The 17,045-nt window shown below is 37.4% G+C and overlaps 1 protein-coding gene and 1 non-coding gene across 4 annotated transcripts in view; one reads left to right on the forward strand and one right to left on the reverse strand.

Annotated features, from left to right (window-relative positions):
* The window catches only part of HDAC9 (histone deacetylase 9), an 872,408-nt gene that overhangs the window by 113,432 nt on the left and 741,931 nt on the right, over positions 1-17,045 (forward strand). Inside the window, exon 1 of one of the 3 annotated variants that reach the window (XM_044246156.1) lies at positions 8,830-8,881. The exons of 1 other annotated variant lie outside the window; for it this stretch is intronic. In XM_044246156.1, the coding sequence (XP_044102091.1) occupies positions 8,866-8,881 (16 nt within the window). In that variant the 5' untranslated portion in view covers positions 8,830-8,865. Of the gene's footprint in view, positions 1-8,829; positions 8,882-17,045 lie in introns of those variants that run through there. One more of the 3 variants, XM_044246162.1, reaches the window with a different exon arrangement.
* LOC122905697 lies at positions 2,030-2,136 on the reverse strand. Its single transcript, XR_006384391.1, has one exon. It is a non-coding gene; the product is annotated as a U6 spliceosomal RNA (small nuclear RNA).

The following is a 17,045-nucleotide window of genomic DNA, read 5'->3' on the forward strand; positions in this document are numbered from 1 at the left end:
TTGTTAAACAAGACATTGCAAGGTCCCCGGACCATTTCCAGAAAGGGAAGTCACATATTTGCACTGGGGGAAAGTGATTATCACTTGGTGGAAATTACTTTAAAGGAATGCAGGTCATTTGGCTTGTGTATGACTTGGTGAGGGACTTGTCCCTTTGTATCCCAGGAAATAAAGGATATTGTAATTGCATTTCACAATGGGCCGGTAAGAAATGGATCTGGGCACTACTTCCTTTTCGCTGCCTGGTACAGGGTATAATCTTCACTTAGTACAACACAAGTCTCTGTGTAAACAGCTAGAACCTAGGACTGTTTTAAAGATCCAAGTTTCTCAACCTTGGAATAAGGTCCCAAAAGAAATGTTGGAAAATCTAGGTGGTTTTTAGGCACTGTATTTAGAAACAAATAAAGAACATGAGGAACTCTTTGACCCTTTTCTGATCCTCAGTGTTCTAATACTCAAGGTACACTTTAACCCAGTAGAGGGAGGCATTCCATAGTAGGGCATAGTAATAACGTAAGGAAAGAGAGAGTAAATCAAAGGTGAGTAAAAGATTTATTTTTAAACTTGGTGGAATATGAAGTTTATGCCACAGAAAGTGTAACAGCGGGCTATTATTTGTTGAACTGATTATCTGTTCCTCTTTGCAGAATGGATTGCATTGTACAGTACACATGGCTCAAATGTTATCTTAATTAGTTCATTTAAAATTCTAAAGGTTAGCATTGCATTTTTATGCTGAGTGTTGTGTCGTTCTAAAACAGAGATTTTTAAGTGCTAAAATTTAATTCCATTTAGTGACTGAGTCATTGACTCTTTAAGACCTCTTGGAAGTTAACATCATTATTTACAGGTCAGCCTGGGGAAATTCAGTGATTTGCTCAAAGGAAGTAGTAGTAAAGGGCAGAGTCAACCATCTAAGACTTTGGATTTTCGAAAAGTATGAAAAACAGACAAAGTGATGCCATACTTCAGTTTCTATGTCTGTGGAGTATTCTGCCCATCCCCCTACCCTAGGCAAATGAGAGGTAGAAAAAACACTCCTGTGGGAGTTGGACACATGTCTGTTCAAACCTCGTCTCATGTCATCAACTATACCACTTGGCCAATTTAACCAGCCTTCATTTTCCTAAGTACCACTATGGTGTTTTGTGTGTGAATAGAAAGAAGTATGGGAGGTTACCACATCAACAATGGCTATTTTTGTTGTACGGATGATGAGGCAGTTTTTACTTCTGTCCTCATATATTTCTTCTGTTATTTGATTTGACAATGTATGACTTGTATATTAGTTAAAATCTTCCCTTTAAATTAAAAAAATGTGAATTTTCTTTATTATTTACAAATTATATGTAAGATCTGCTAATTTTTTTTACCTTTTTTAAAAAAAATTTTTAAAATTTATTTTCAGCATAACAGTATTCATTGTTTTTGTACCACACCCAGTGCTCCATGCAATCCGTGCCCTCTATAATACCCACCACCTGGTACCCTGACCTCCCACCCCTCGCCCCTTCAAAACCCTCAGATTGTTTTTCAGAGTCCATAGTCTCTCATGGTTCACCTTCCCTTCCAATTTCCCCCAACTCCCTTCTCCTCTCTAACTCCCCTTGTCCTCCATGCTATTTGTTATGCTCCACAAATAAGTGAAACCATATGATAATTGACTATCTCTCCTTGACTTATTTCACTCAGCATAATCTCTTCCAGTCCCGTCCATGTTGCTACAAAAGTTGGGTATTCGTCTTTTCTTTTCTTTTTTTTTTTTTTTAAATAGTATTTTATTTATTTATTTGACAGAGATCACAAGTAGGCAGAGAGGCAGGCAGAGAGAAAGGAGGAAGCAGGCTCTCCGCGGAGTGGAGAGCCCGATGGTGGGGCTCGATCCCAGGACCCTGGGATCATGACCTGAGCCGAAGGCAGAGGCTTTACCCACTGAGCCACCCAGGTGCCCCAGTATTCATCTTTTCTGATGGAGGCATAATACTCCATAGTGTATATGGACCACATCTTCCTTATCCATTCATCCAAAAATATGGAACGCTTCATGAATTTGCGTGTCATCCTTGCGCAGGGGCCATGCTAATCTTCTCTGTATCATTCCAATTTTAGTATATGTGCTGCCGAAGGGAGCACAGATCTGCTAATTTAAACTTTTTTTAATCCCCATTAAACACTGGACAAATGATGGCTACATGAAGCATGAGACTCTGGGACCATTTCTGTGTCATTTGTTTTGATTTTTGGCTCAGAAAACATCATCTCAATTATATATTCAATTGTGTGGTTTTTTTTGTTTTTTTGTTTTTTTGGTTTTTTTTGCCAATTCTTGGTTATTTCATCTTACATTATAGTAACTGCAGAGAACAAAAGCATGTTTTGTTCTTATTTGGAATCTAATTTATTTCATAATCTTCAAAAATTTGTTTTTTTTAAGTTGTCTGTAATTTTAAGATCACTACAGGTGAACTATCTGGAGTCCAAAAAAAATTTTTTTTCTTATATGCTAGACATTGATTTTATAGTCAAAATTATCTGTAGTTAGTTCTGGTCCTCCACTTACCAAATACGAGACTTTGGTCAGTTTATCAGGCTTTGGGAAAATTAGTCTCCTCATCTGTGAAATAGATGGAAGAAAACTTAACCCTCAAGATTACTGAGATCATTAAATGAGTTAAAATTTTCAGGTGTTTGGTGTTGTGGAGACTAGATGAAGATGGATTCCTTTCTCATTCACTTGATTTAAATTCAACACTATTACTATTATCCCAGGTAAAAATTTGCTTATTCCTTTTGCACTAAATTGGGTGTAGATTTTAGCAGTCTGTTTTTAAGAGTAATTGAGTTGTGTGGAGTAGCTAAGATGACCAGCTGAGACATTAACATAACATAACACATTGACATAAAGTTGATTTCACCCTAAATTGTCTGAGTTGCCAGGCAAGCTTCACTTTATCAAGGAATAAAATGAGAAATCCACAAAGCCAAAGTAACAATAAAAAATACTTTTGAAGCCAAAAGACCAAGTAAAGGCTGCTGTGATAATGGAGAAGATTCTGAAATTCATGAAAAGTACTGCACAATTTTTTGATGTCTTCAGACTTATGAAATATCTTTTTCCCGATGCTCAAAGTAGAAAAGTTGGCCAAAAAGAAAAGGTAAAAAGAATATAAAATTTACCTGTAATTATACCATCCAGAGAGAATTATTCTTCACATACTGGGCTTTTAGTCTTTTTCTCTTGAGTATGTGGATACATTTTATGTATAAGGTGGAAGGCTGTGAATGGAGTATGTTTGTGTTCCAAGATAGTACTACACCAATGTTTTTGTATCCTTTTAACATTGTATTATAAATTTTTTAGCATCATTAAATATTTTTAATATCTTAATTTGTCAAAGTTGTATTATAATCTGTCATGTAATTATACCCTAATTTCTTTTATTATTCTCCTTATATTGGGCATATATAGACAATTTGTGTCCAACAACATTTTAAAATAACAGTGTAATGGAAATTCATTTACATAAATCATCATTTCACATCTTTTTTTTCCCCTTAGAAATGATTCTTAGAGTCACTCCCAAAAAGCATGAACTTTTAAAAAGATTCTTGATATACTGTGACAATTTTTTCCTCCAGGGAGGGTTTACCAATTTACATTCCTATCAGTAGTATAGAGAATACTCTTCACCTCATACGCTTATCATCATCTTATATTAGCCTCAACTGAAAGTAAAAATGTTAATCTTTCACAATCTGCATTTATTTGATTATTCGTGAAGCTGAATACTGTGTGTCCTATTTACTGAGGAATACACACACACACACACACACACACACGCACACGCACACGCACACAAACACACACCCCCTCCCAGCAAGTATTAAATATATTGTATTCAATGGCAGTTTTAAAAATTTTATTTCAATATATGTCAGTAAGCAAGATCTTGTCTAAAAATAATCACCTTAGCAGCAAATTTAGTCAAATGCTTAAAGCATTTTTAAAGAGACTACATCTGGCATGCTTTCCTCAGAAAGACATGCTACATGATACTATTCTTATGAGATTTTCATATCACCTTTTATGCTGGGCAAGTGGTAACTGTTGCATTTACCCTGGATTCCCCAACAGTGTTGAACTAGAAAACTTTCAAACCTGCAAACATCTGCTTTTGTCATCAAAATTGAAATACATAACTGAAAGGAAAGTTCTAGTTCACAAACTGTATAATCTTCTGATTCTGCAGAATGGAAATGAATAAACTTGAAAACATATTTAAAGACTGAAGCTCTAGTCAGCATATAGCTGAAGACTGGAGAAAGGGTGAATTTCCTTTCAAAGTAAGCACTGGCATGACTCTACTCTCTAACAAGAAAAAGTAACATTTCCAAAAATTGGATCATCATTTCCACACAGATTTCTATGATTCTAAAAGTTCTTTTCTATACAGCCTGGTGGTACATTTTTATAAATTCCCCCCAAATCAGTAGTGATTGCAGAATTTTGAGTGTGTATACCTGAGCATTTTAAATGGTCTTACTATGTATGATTTTTCAAGATCTTAGCTTATTCTTCAAGAATGTCATGTTTGGTCCCTAAGAGGACCAGATTTGAAATGTTTCTAATTTGGGAGAAAATAAGCTTTTATTTGAGGAAAAAATAAGGTCTAAGTCTTCAACAGATTGAAGGATAAACTGGCTTATAAAGAAGAGGGTTTTTTTTTTTTTTTAAGATTTTATTTATTATTCCAGAGAGAGAGAGAGAGAGAGAGAGAGAGAGTGAGTAAGGGGAGGAGCAGAGGGAGAGAGACAAGGAGACTCTGTGCTGAGTGGGGAACCTGACTTGCGGATCAATCTCAGGACCCTGAGATCATGACCTGAGCTGAAACCAAGAGTCAGACTCTTAACTGACTGAGCCACCCAGCCGCCCCAGAAGAGGGTATTTCTTAAGCCTTAGAAGAAGTTAATAAAATAATTTTATTGAATTCAAACATGACTTAGCTTCTAATATTAATTTTATAAATAGGAAAAAGATAATTAAATTATTAAAGCACCTTCATTTTAAAGGTTAACTTTTAAAATTATTATTATTTAGCTTATAGGGAAATTTATTTATTTATTTTTTTACTTTTTTAAAGCCCTAGATCTTTTTAATCAACAGTTATTTGAGTGTTTTCGTTGTCACACATTCAGTCTTAGGTGCTGGCCTGTGTGGCCTCCAGCTGTCTAATAAACGAGATAAAATAATATCTGATTATCTGGAGCACAAGGTAATAAATCCTTTTATTTGGGCACATCCTTCTTCTGATTTGCAGGCAGCTTAATTTTTATATCTGGTCTTTAACCAGCGCTTGACGTGGAGCAGAATTTTGTATTTGCGAGGAATTTTATTTGTTTGTATATTTTAACTGTGGTCCTTTCTGATTGTGTTCAAAGAAATTTTCATAGCTACTGTCCTCTAATGTTTTAAAACTAAGTATACTTTTGGTTGCTTATTACTTATTATAAAACCTTATGTGTTCATTTTAGAAAAATTAATCAGTAGAGAATTCCTGTTAACATGTTGGCAGATACTCCAGAGTCAGTCCTATATAAGTCATGTATAATTGTTTTTACAAAATGAGATCAAAGGGCTTGGTCACCTGCTTGTTACACTAAATATCATATCTTTGACATTACGTATTTTATAAATGTTGCTATTTTTCTAATTGACCAAGTAGTTAATGTTAGAGATCATGTTAGCCTGTAGAAAATTTGTGTATGATCCTAAGAGTGTTACAAATCTTTTGAAACAAAATTTCACCTAGAAATCTAGATGTCCAGGGGCACCTGGGTGGCTTAGTCAGTTAAGCATCAGTTTGTGGTCTCAGGGTCCTGGAATCGAACCCTACTCGGGCTCCCTGCTCAGCTGGGACTCTGCTTCTCACTTTCCTTTCTGCAGCTCCCCCTGCTTGTGCTCTCTCTCTGTCTCTGTGTCAAATAAATAAATTAAAACCTAAAAAAAAAAAAAGGAAATCTGGATGTCTACTTTCTCTTGAAGGATGGAAGGCTCTGTACTACTCATAATCTTTGGATCACAGTGGATAGAAGCTGATGGTAGCCCACATTACCTAAATTTGTGGTCTTTATTTAATGTTTCCTTCACTTCTTGATGTTCCTGCCTGACTTCTGAAGCAGGTGAGTTTGCCAAGGATAGTGGATTTTCTAGGGTGGTAGTTGTTAATGAGGTTGTCCTGGTCTCTAAGGCAAGGGTCAGAAAATAATGGGAATGTTTTCTAGATGCCACAATGTTCAAAGGGTGCTTCTAGTATTTAGTGGGCTAGTCTCATGGATGTGAGGGTTTGGTAATGTGAGGGACATTGCTACACGTGGAAAAATTTTTGTGTTATGCATTTCAGTTATTTTTTTGGATCGTGGGTGAAACACCTGTTTACAATTATTTGAGCCTAAAAAACAAAAATAGGCTGCACATATAAAAACTGTTTTATTCCATTTTGGTGCACACTGATTTTCTAGGACTACAACTATCATATAGTTTCACATTTATTATTAGAAGTTCTATGACGAATTGTTTGCCATTTGGAAAATCATGTCACTGACAACAACATGGCTAATGGTATTTTCACCAACATACACAGCTCTATCTGTATGCATTTGTAGTTCCCTTGTTCAGTATTGAAAAAAGGAAAGTTCATGCTCCTTTGAAATCTTTTATGAATAAGGAATAGTTCTCAGCTCCTACAAGGAATAGTAATCATTTTTCATGTTTTCTTTATGTCTGTGGTCTGCGATTTGCCTTAGCATGTTATTTGGATTTCAGTTAATCTTATTTTTCCTTTTACTTAATGTGCTAATAAGTCTGGTTCATTGCTTCTTGTCTTAACACTGGATTTTATTCTCATGCTCACTCAGCTGTCCAGTCTTTCACTTGCCTACTTTTCTTATAAGACTACTTCTTATTACATCTCTTCATCAGGATTTATTCACAGGGTAGTAGGGCAAACATTGGAGGACTTCTGAGACGTGTAAATATTCATGTGTCAGAGCTCTTTATTGATTTTGAAAAATATACTGAATAGAGGTTGGATTTAGAATCTATGAGTTTCATTTTAGGTTAGCAAAAGAGCATTGCAAAATACTTGTTTTAAATGGGAGGGGCTTTGTGCTTGATGAGCTTAGTGCTCTGTATCTAAGTATGTATCTAAGTCCTGAGGAGGCTTACAGTCTTAGAAAGATACTACATAGAAATAATCTATCATTAGACTGAGAGGATGATGAAATATGCCCTAGGATTTCAGAGGGAGGCAAGTTGGTATGTTTGAATGGAGAAAGGCTTCTGGAAGAGGCTGAAGAATTTTACCTCAATGTAGAAGCCTGGGGAGGCTCTTTTTTGACAAAGAGAGTTAATTCTCTTTTGCTCAAGAGTTCTGTGTCTTTTCCTCTTCCTTCCTTGAAGATGCAGAAGCTACACATGTAAGTGAGAGAGTCATGGATGTGAAATGTTGATTTTAGGTATTTTCTCCTCCTCTTAAACTCAGATACAAAGATATGACCTTGAGGGCCTAAACTATGCAATTGTTGCTCTTCAAGGAACTTGTAGCTGGCATCGCAGAACAAGGCATGAGTAGTATTTCACTTCAGTCTAGTACATTTTCTTAGCTCTAATTAGAAAACAAACTTACGGAGATGGAAAATAAATTCAATAGCTCTCCAAAGTTTTTCCTTTCCTTGTTTGATTAGGTGAGTAGGGGGAATACTAAGAAAGGAGAAATGACTGCAATGAATTGCTAGCTTCCTTAGCTTCCCTTAGTTTACCAAATTTCACTCTTCTTGCATCTTGTATCACCAACACCACATGTGATTATATAAAACTTCTAGAAGTTCTCTGAAGGGACTCATTTTCAGTTACTCAGCCAATCAAAGGCAAGGGTTAGTGAACTTCAATAATGTTTTGATTTGGGGAAAATCTTTTTCCTGATACAGTGGGACATACACTTCCCAGTGAGTACTCCAGATTTAATTCAAATGCCACATATTGAAATAGCTCAGAAAATTATGTGTTACAAAGCTCTGGGGTAACAGTGTTTTGTATATTGCAATCTTTTGGATTATACAAAATTCAATTCTGAATTGGATCAGAATTATTTTATTTCATTAAAATCTGTCTTTAGGTGCTATATTTTCTTTTCATTTACTACAGGTATTTACAACCTAGAAAACAGGTCAGAGTATTTCTTCAGAAGACATTTATTTAATTTTCCCTCGTCCAGAGGCACATGTCTGCTACTTGGTCCTGTTTTAATTGCTAATGTCTAAGCCAGGGCCCCAGGTTGTGGAAGTTTCTATATCTGGCAAACTGGCTTTACTCCAGGACAGAAAATTTATCAACAAATGAAACACCAGTGACTTCCCACACGTCCTCTGATTGCATTAAAAAATCCCTTCCCTTCCCACCCAGCTGAGAGTATGCTTGGAGTATAGAGCTGACAGACATTCTGTCTCTTCCTCCTCCTCATTTTGTAAAATCACTGATTTCTGTAGTCTGTTAGGCTTCTTACTAATAGTAATAAAATGTTCATTCATTAACTGTCTCATGCCTACGAACTAGATATTGTCACTCTCTTTCCCCTCAAGTTAGACGGTTTTATAAAGTCGTGCTGTAGCACAGAAGTGAGCTGGAAAACTGATTTTGAGTCCGTAGCATCAGGTACTATTTAACCAGTGGGAGGGACTGATAAAATTAGCAAGTTGACTAACCACTTCCCTTCCTTGTGGCTCTTTAATATTATAACGGATACAGAAAAGTTCAGAAGGACTGGGCTAGTTTTCGAAACCACAGCTCACTTTGGCAAAGAGGGAATGTACAGCAGAACGGGTAAGTTTCTTCCTTTTAATCTTTTAGAAGAACTGTAAAAACGATAAAGGGTAGAAGTTTTTAAGTTTGATCATGCAAATCATCTTTAGTAGTGTGTAGGCTGTGGAAAGATAAACCTGCTACGAGAAGGGGGAAGCAGAAGGTTTTCCGATCAGCAGCAGTAGCTCCAAGAACAGCAAACATGAATGGGCAGAAGATTCAACTCCTGCAATATCTTCATTGTCCCACATAGGTCACAGTCAAACTCGGGGGGCAGTATTCTTGTACTAGTATAATTTTTGAAAGTTCCTGCACTCTTAGTTCTTGCAATCCAGACTTTGTAACTGTCAGTAGAATCATTGAGTTACTGAACCCAGATGTCCCTCTAGGTTCTGAAACAGCTTAAGGTCTTTAGTTATCTAGCCTGTGGTTTAAATTTGCATTGCTTTTAACTTTCTATTATGGAAAATCTCAAATACAAGCAGAAGTAGAGTGCACAGTGCCTAGATTGCCCATGCTCTGTCACACAGCTTCAAGAGTTAGGGACTCATGGTCCACGTTTCATGCTCACCTCTGTGGCATGCTCCCCACTTTAGTCCTGTAGCATTGCAATATTTTAAATATGCCAATTCTGAACGTTAAGTGAAAGAGGCCAAGAATCTCCTCAAGGTTCCTGTCCATTCAGTAGTATAAGTTTAAGAGAAATGTCATTGCAGAAAGCTGAATTTTGAGTCAAAAAAAGCAAGATCAACTTTCTAGTTGTTTGGCCAATGGGAGTGGGATTAGAGGAGAGTAGTAAAGATTGTGGACTCTGGGGCTAGACAGTTTGGGGTCAAATTTTGGTTCCATGCAATCCATTGTTTTTGAGGAAGCTTCCTGATCTTTTTCTACCTTGGTTTCCCACCTGAAAAAATGAAGATAAACGGAAGTATTGATTTTTTTGAGGATCGGAGACAATGAGACCCTTTGTACGTGTAAAGACTTGGCAAGGTGCTGAGAACAGAGAGTGCTCACTCTGTTAGCTCCACAGCTGTTTGCTGAAATGATTAGAGTGAAAGAAGGGATGAGCTCTGTTTAGACAGAATGCTAAACATGTGTCTGAGCATACTTGTTTGTTTTCTGACATTATTTTCTTTTGATTATTTGATGATGTGAGGCTGGGAAAAGTGTCCATGGAGACATCTTACTTGCTCTTGGGCTCCTTGCCCTTACTCACCAAATTAATTCTCTCTGAAAAGAGTACAGAGCTTGTGTCTTCCATCCTCTTTCTCTGAGGAAGAGGGAACAGAAATTTGTCTCTGCTCACAGAGCAAGGAGAAGTCAAGTTGAGGGGAGAGTCATGGGCTTCTCTCATCCCTGAGAAAGGACGTATTGTCATTGGATGTATGCAATGCTGCTAGGCCTGGGAGGCTGCCTCACATCTGAACTCTTGTCCTTTCTCTCAGAGACAGAACTCTGTAGGCCTACTCCAGGGCTGCAAGCTGCCTAGATACTTTTCTCATTAGTAATGAGGATGGTGAAATTATGAAGATGGCCACAAGTGGGGAGGTGAGGACCTTCCCCTACTCTGTGGAAATTCTTACTCTGTGTCATTAACATAAGTACTAATGACTGCTACTGACTGAGCATTTACTGTGTACCTGGCATGGCACTGGGTGGTTTTCTCATATAATACCCCTAGTATTCCTACATGAAATTTAGTGTTACTATGTTCATTTTATAGATGATGAAACGGAGGCACGGAGAGATGAAGCAGCTTGCCTTTGATTACCCAGCTATAAGAGACAACCAGGATTTTGTTTCAGATCTGTCTGACTTAATCACTTGTTAGAGCATTTGTCCCTAAGAAATCAGTTTGTTCATACATATGCAGTCAAAATGCATCCATGATGTTGCTCTTAGACTTCCCAAGGTGAAAGTCATCACTGTTTCTCTAAACCAAAATGGAGGGAAAAGCTTTTGTCTAGCAATAGATTTCCCACAGTGAATGTTCATAATGCCTAATTATAAGCTGGAAATTTGTCAGAAATCTTGACAAATAAAGAGGCTGGTGGGGTGGGGGTGGAGTTACTGCTGTAAGGAAGTAAATATTGAACCAAGAGGGGGAAAAAAAGAAATGCTCTTTTAGTAAATTAACCATGCCTCAGTGGTGGATTTAATTTTTAAGGCCATTTGTCTCTCTTGAGTTTTTGTAAACGATGGGTGAAATTCATCTGCGTCAATTTTTAAGAACATGCAACCATGTTGTAAAACAAATGATAAACACTGATGCACTGCCGAAATAAAAATTGGCTGAATCTTCTGGGAGGTTCTGAAGAGAACTGGGTCATGCACTGTCAGACATTTTAAAAAACCTGGGATTGACTTTCAGTGCTTTTTCTTTTAGATTACTGGTAAAACTGTAAAAATAGAACCAAATGTGTGAATGAAGGAAGAGGTTAATTTCACAACTTTGGAGAATCCCCCCCCCCACCTCCAGGGGAGTAATGGTGTTTTAAAAAGTTTTCCTTTCCTGAAAGGGACACTGTCTGGAATTTCCAGCTAAAAATGAGAATATCAGATATAAAATAATTGACTTCTCTTATCAGGCAATCGGGGTGCATTCAGCAATCTTTCATCTTTATTTTTCCTTCATTGGCTACAGAACTTTTGTCATCTTGATAGGATCAGCCAAGCTTTATTTATAAAAACATTGGAAGAGATTTGAAATCCTGCTATCTTTTTGCAGAGAAAGTAGGGGATAAAAGGAGCTGCAACTGCTCCAGGGAGGGAGTAAAGTTGGAAAAGATCATAGTTACAAAGCATCCTTGGATTCTTAAATTTTTGAGAAAGCAAAGAGGCTTGTTAGTACTGGTGACAACAAACCATTTTTTTGCAGAACTGTTCCATTACCTGTGTTTTCTCTAATGTCTTTATCTCATAAGAACACATAGCTGATAATTTGTAAAGGATTCACAGTTGGAAATTTCCGTATCTCTGTATGGTTAGACACAGAGGCAGAACAGCCATTTGGCTTGTCATGGTCACCTTATTTAGGTACTAATGTAATTTCTGATGGCTTTGGTCACCCCCGCCAGTGATGGGATACCAGTGTCCTCATGCTTCTGAATGGACTTTTTCTGTCCTCATCTTTAATATTTGTCACTGCTTTTATGTCACTGCTGTTTTGGGGGTTAGATCTTTTATTAAAAGTCTTGAATAAAAAAGGCATTTGTTTTTCCTTGAGATGAGTCCTGTGTGTCTGTCTGTCTGTCTCTCTTTTGTTCTTTAGACTCCTTCATCACAAATTTTGAGTATCACCTGCCCTGGAGATTTAGAGATTAATAATCACAGCTTCTACCCTCAGGAAGCTTACAGACTAGTGGGGGAGCAAAACTGCAGGAAGTGAATGAAGCTCTAGTTCATAGAATATATCCTGTCTTCATTGGACTGACAACATTGGGAAAAAGAATGTGTGTGTTAATAGGAGATCAGAGAGCCATGGCGCAATTTCTCTCACTTTGTGATTTGGAGTATCTTACTAACCTTCCTAAGCCTCAGTTTCTTTACCTATAAAATGATATCAAACTCATAAGGGCTTTCTATGAATTGTATAATATGACACATGTTAAAAATTTATATAGTATTCAGTGTATAGTTTGAGGGATCAGGGGAAGTCTCTATCAAAAGGTGGCTTTAAGATGAATCTGAGTGACATAGAATGATCTTTCTAAGTCACAGGGAAGACTTTCCAAGTCACAAGACTTTCTCTTGTGACTTTCTAAGTCACAAGAAAGACTTTCTAAGTCGCATGTGCCAAGTGGTAAGGAGTTTAACTTCTCTGAGGAAGAGAGTAAAGGCCATCATGGTTGAAATGTTTAAAAACGGGAGAGTTGCTTAGAGGTGTAAGTAACAGAATCAAGATCGTGCAGAGCCTATTAGGTCATGGAGGGGAAGTTGCATATTGTTACAACTGTAATCAGAAATGATTGAAAGCTGGGCGCCTGGGTGGCTTAGTGGGTTAAGCCGCTGCCTTCGGCTCAGGTCATGATCCCAGGGTCCTGTGATTGAGTCCCGCATCGGGCTCTCTGCTCAGCAGGGAGCCTGCTTCCCTCTCTCTCTCTCTGCCTGCCTCTCTGTCTACTTGTGATCTCTGTCTGTCAAATAAACAAATAAAAAAAAAATCTTAAAAAAAAAAGAAATGATTGAAAGCTGACCCTGGAAGTTGCAGGATCTGAATACTACTTTTAAATTAGTTAAAAAGTAGAGAATAGGATCTCACAAAGCAAAAGACATAGAAACAGTTTAGAAAACTCTTAGTAGCTTGAAATAAGTAGTGCCAGTGGGGAAGGAGGAAGTGGACAGAACTGAGAAATCCAGTATAAGACTTAGGATTTGATAAATAATTCGATGTGAAAATAAGGGTGAGGAAAATGTTAATTCTGATCCTATGGCATGAACAGCTGGATCTAGGGAAGGTCACGTATGAGGATGGTGCAAAGTGAAAGGTGAGCAGACTTGGACATTTCAATAGAAATGCTCTTGGAACGTTGAAGGGAGTACATCAGGGAAGCCACTGATGGCACATAGATAGATGGTATTTGAAGATCTGGAAATAGATACGATCTCCTGGGGAGATGGTATGAAGTGAGAACAGCTGAGGAGGGCTCCGTACCCAACCATGGGAAACAACACGATTTAGAAGGCAGGTAGAGGAGAATTGGTGAGTGAAGGGGATGGACGGTTAGGTGTCAGAGAAAATGGAATACAGAAAAGATAGACTATTTAGGAGAAATGAAGGGTTACTCATATCTAATGCTAATTAAAGAGCTAATAAATTACTAAAAAAAAAGTCATGGGATTTAGTAATGTGGAGCTTATTGGCACACAATAGACAGAAAATTTAATTTCTTTAAAATGTTATTGCATTTTGACATATTGCATTTTGACATATTGACAATCAGTTTTGTTATTGACTGAGTATATCAGTGAAGACTGGAGTCATGTTGTTTTCAGTGGCAGTATATTTATAAATTTCCTTATTTTATTTTCATGTAGCTGTATAGTAATCAAGGAAATGATAATTATCTTATTCGTGTTGGTCTAAATTAATTTCCCTTAATGTGTAAATTACTTGAACTTAGCACTTTTTTCCTATTTGTATTTCCACTGTCCAGGCTGCTGGGTGCTGTTGCTAAGGGCACCTCTCTCTAGAGTGTGTCATTCACCAAGGGCAGTGGTTTTCAACCAGGGGGCAGTTGTATTCTTTGGGAATATTTGGCAATGGCTGGAGACGTTGTGAAGATCACAACTGGGGACTACCGTGCTATTGGCTTCTAGTGGGAAGAGGCCAGGGATGCTGTTAAACATCCAACAATACCCAGGACAACCTCACACAACAAGGAATTATTTGGCCCAAAATGTCAATAGTGCTGAGGTTGGGAAACAACACGGACGATGATGCAGCCCCACGTAGCACCTCCATGAGGCACTGGCAGTAGTAGTTCTTGACAAGAGATTTTCTATTAGAGAGTGGGGATCTCTTTGTTCATTATCTGTGTTTTCAGTAAGCTGGCGAGCAAGTAATTTTTGAACTTTGCTGTCATTGTGAGATTTGGTAGAAAGAAGTGGATAAATAAAAATAAAGTACATTTGTATGAACTGCCTCTGTAGAATTAATTTTCAATATAGAATTTATCTACATGGTTAGAAATAGAGGGCAGTGCTCCACCCAATGGATGTTAGACTTTTTACATCAGAGCTGGAACCTTTTTTTTTTTTTTTTTTTAAAGATTTTTTATTTATTTATTTGAGAGAGAGAGACAGTGAGAGAGAGCATGAGCGAGGAGAAGGTCAGAGAGCGAAGCAGACTCCCCATGGAGCTGGGAGCCCGATGCGGGACTCGATCCCCGGACTCCAGGATCACGCCCTGAGCCGAAGGCAGTCGTCCAACCAACTGCGCCACCCAGGCGTCCCGAGCTGGAACCTTTTAAGTAAAGTTCCTATGCTGGTGTATATTAGGGAAGTTTTGGAATTAAAAAAATTGTTTTAAATTTATTAGATTCATTTTTTTAAAAAGCACTTTTTTAAAAAAGATAAAGTTACTTTTTTTACCCTTTAAAAAGAGTAAAAATTTTTATTTTCACTTTATTATAAAATAATCTAAAATTATGTGTATGTATAAATATAATGAAATACTAGGTACATATAACCAACTTAGGTAACTAATATAACCACTATCAGTGCTGTCTCCTCTGTAACTCCCCACCCCAGAAGAGTAAACACAATTCTGAATTTTTGTTTATTGTTCTTTAATTTGTGTTTAAGTTTTACTACATACGTACGTATAGGTAAAGAAGATCTAAAATTAGAGCTTTTCATATGCCTGTGTATATGAAATTAGACCATTATCTTACACCATACACAAAAATGAACTCAAATGGATTAAAGACTTAAGTCTAAGAAGTTAAACTATAAAACTCCCCCGGGGGGGGGGGGAATACAGAAGCAAAGCTTCATAACATTACTCTTGGCAATGATTTCTTGTATATGACACCAAAAGCACAAGCAGCAAAAGCAAAAATAAACAGGTTCTGCATAGCAAAGGAAACCATCAACAGAACGAAAATGCAGTTTACAGAATGGAAGACAATATTTATGAACCACGTATCTTATTTACAAGGAGTTAATATCCAAAAAATGTAAGAAACTCCTACAACTCGTTGGCAAACAAACAAATAACCTGATTAAAATGGGCAAAGGACTTGAATAGCTGTTTCTCCAAAGAAGACAATACAGATGGCTAACAGGTGTATGAAAAGATGCTCACTATTGCTAAATATCAGGGAAATACAAGTCAAAACAATGATATATCACCTCACAGCTATTAGGTGGACAATAAGAAAAAAATAAACAGAAAATAGCAAATGTTGGTGAGGATGTGGAGAAATTGGAACCCTTATGCACTGTTGATGGGAATGCAATATGGTGCAGCTGTGGAAAACAGTATGCAGGTTCTAGAACTACCATATGATCCACCAGTCATACTTCTGGGTACATATCCAAAAGAACTGAAGTCTGGATCTTACGGAAGTATTAGCACTCCTGTATTCACTGCAATATTCAGTTCACAATAGCCAAGAGACAGAAACAACCTAAATGGCCATCAACAGACAAAACGGATAGAGAAAATGTGGCATAAATGCTCTTGAGTATTATTTCCCCATAGAAAGTATGTCCTGTCATATACTACAACACGGAGTAACCTTAAGTAACTTATGCTAAGTGAAATGAGTCAGTTACAGAAGGACAAATTCTGCCCGATTCCATTTATTATGCAAGTGACGTAGAGTCAAACTCACAGAGAAATAAAGCTGTAATGGTGGTTGCCAGGGGTTAAGGGTAGGGAAAAATGGGAAGTTGCTCTTCAACAGGTATAAAAGTGTAAAATTTCAGTCAAGCAAGATGAAAAAGTTCTAGGTATTCGATGTACAACATTGGAGTTATAGTGAATACCTTATAACATACTTTACATGACACTTCAGAGTTGTTATGAAAGTAGATCTTTTGCTGTGTGGGTTGGTTTTTTTTTGTTTTGTTTTGTTTTTTGTAACCACAATTAAGAAAAATATATATATCTGTGCCTTTAGGATGGACTTCCAAGGCAAAGGGTGGAAGGAATAAAACAAGTTCAGTGACTGAGAAACGTAGGCATGTGGTGAGGACAGGGACATCATTAGAAATAAATAGACCTCTTTTATGACTGACTGTGCCCCTGGATAAGGATGAGCCCAAGATCAAAAGGACAGTGTTTTAAACATGATGATACAATGGAGGTTTTTTTTAACAAACACAGAGAAGGAGAGGAGACAAGGAATGTACAGAGTGAGATTGATTTTGTATCTGTGCCTTCCTTCAGGAAGAGTGAGGTACCGTATTCGTTATCTGGATTTGCCCGTGTCCTGGCAGCAGGACACTGAAGAGTTTCTCTCTCAGGGCGGTTCCAGAGCGGGGGTAATCATGGTCAAGATGGCAGAACTGGAGATGGCTGTCTGAGGGTCCTTAGGGTGGGATGGGAGTAGAGACTGCATGAAAGGAAAAGAGACATACGACGTTTGGGGAATGCCTACAGATAATGTTGAGATTAAGGGACAAAATCATGAACTTTTCCTGTTGCTTTTTGTTTATTTTTATTTTAAAATGCTCT

Source organism: Neovison vison, chromosome 4, assembly GCF_020171115.1.
Source record: "Neovison vison isolate M4711 chromosome 4, ASM_NN_V1, whole genome shotgun sequence".
Classification (NCBI taxonomy): domain Eukaryota; kingdom Metazoa; phylum Chordata; class Mammalia; order Carnivora; family Mustelidae; genus Neogale; species Neogale vison.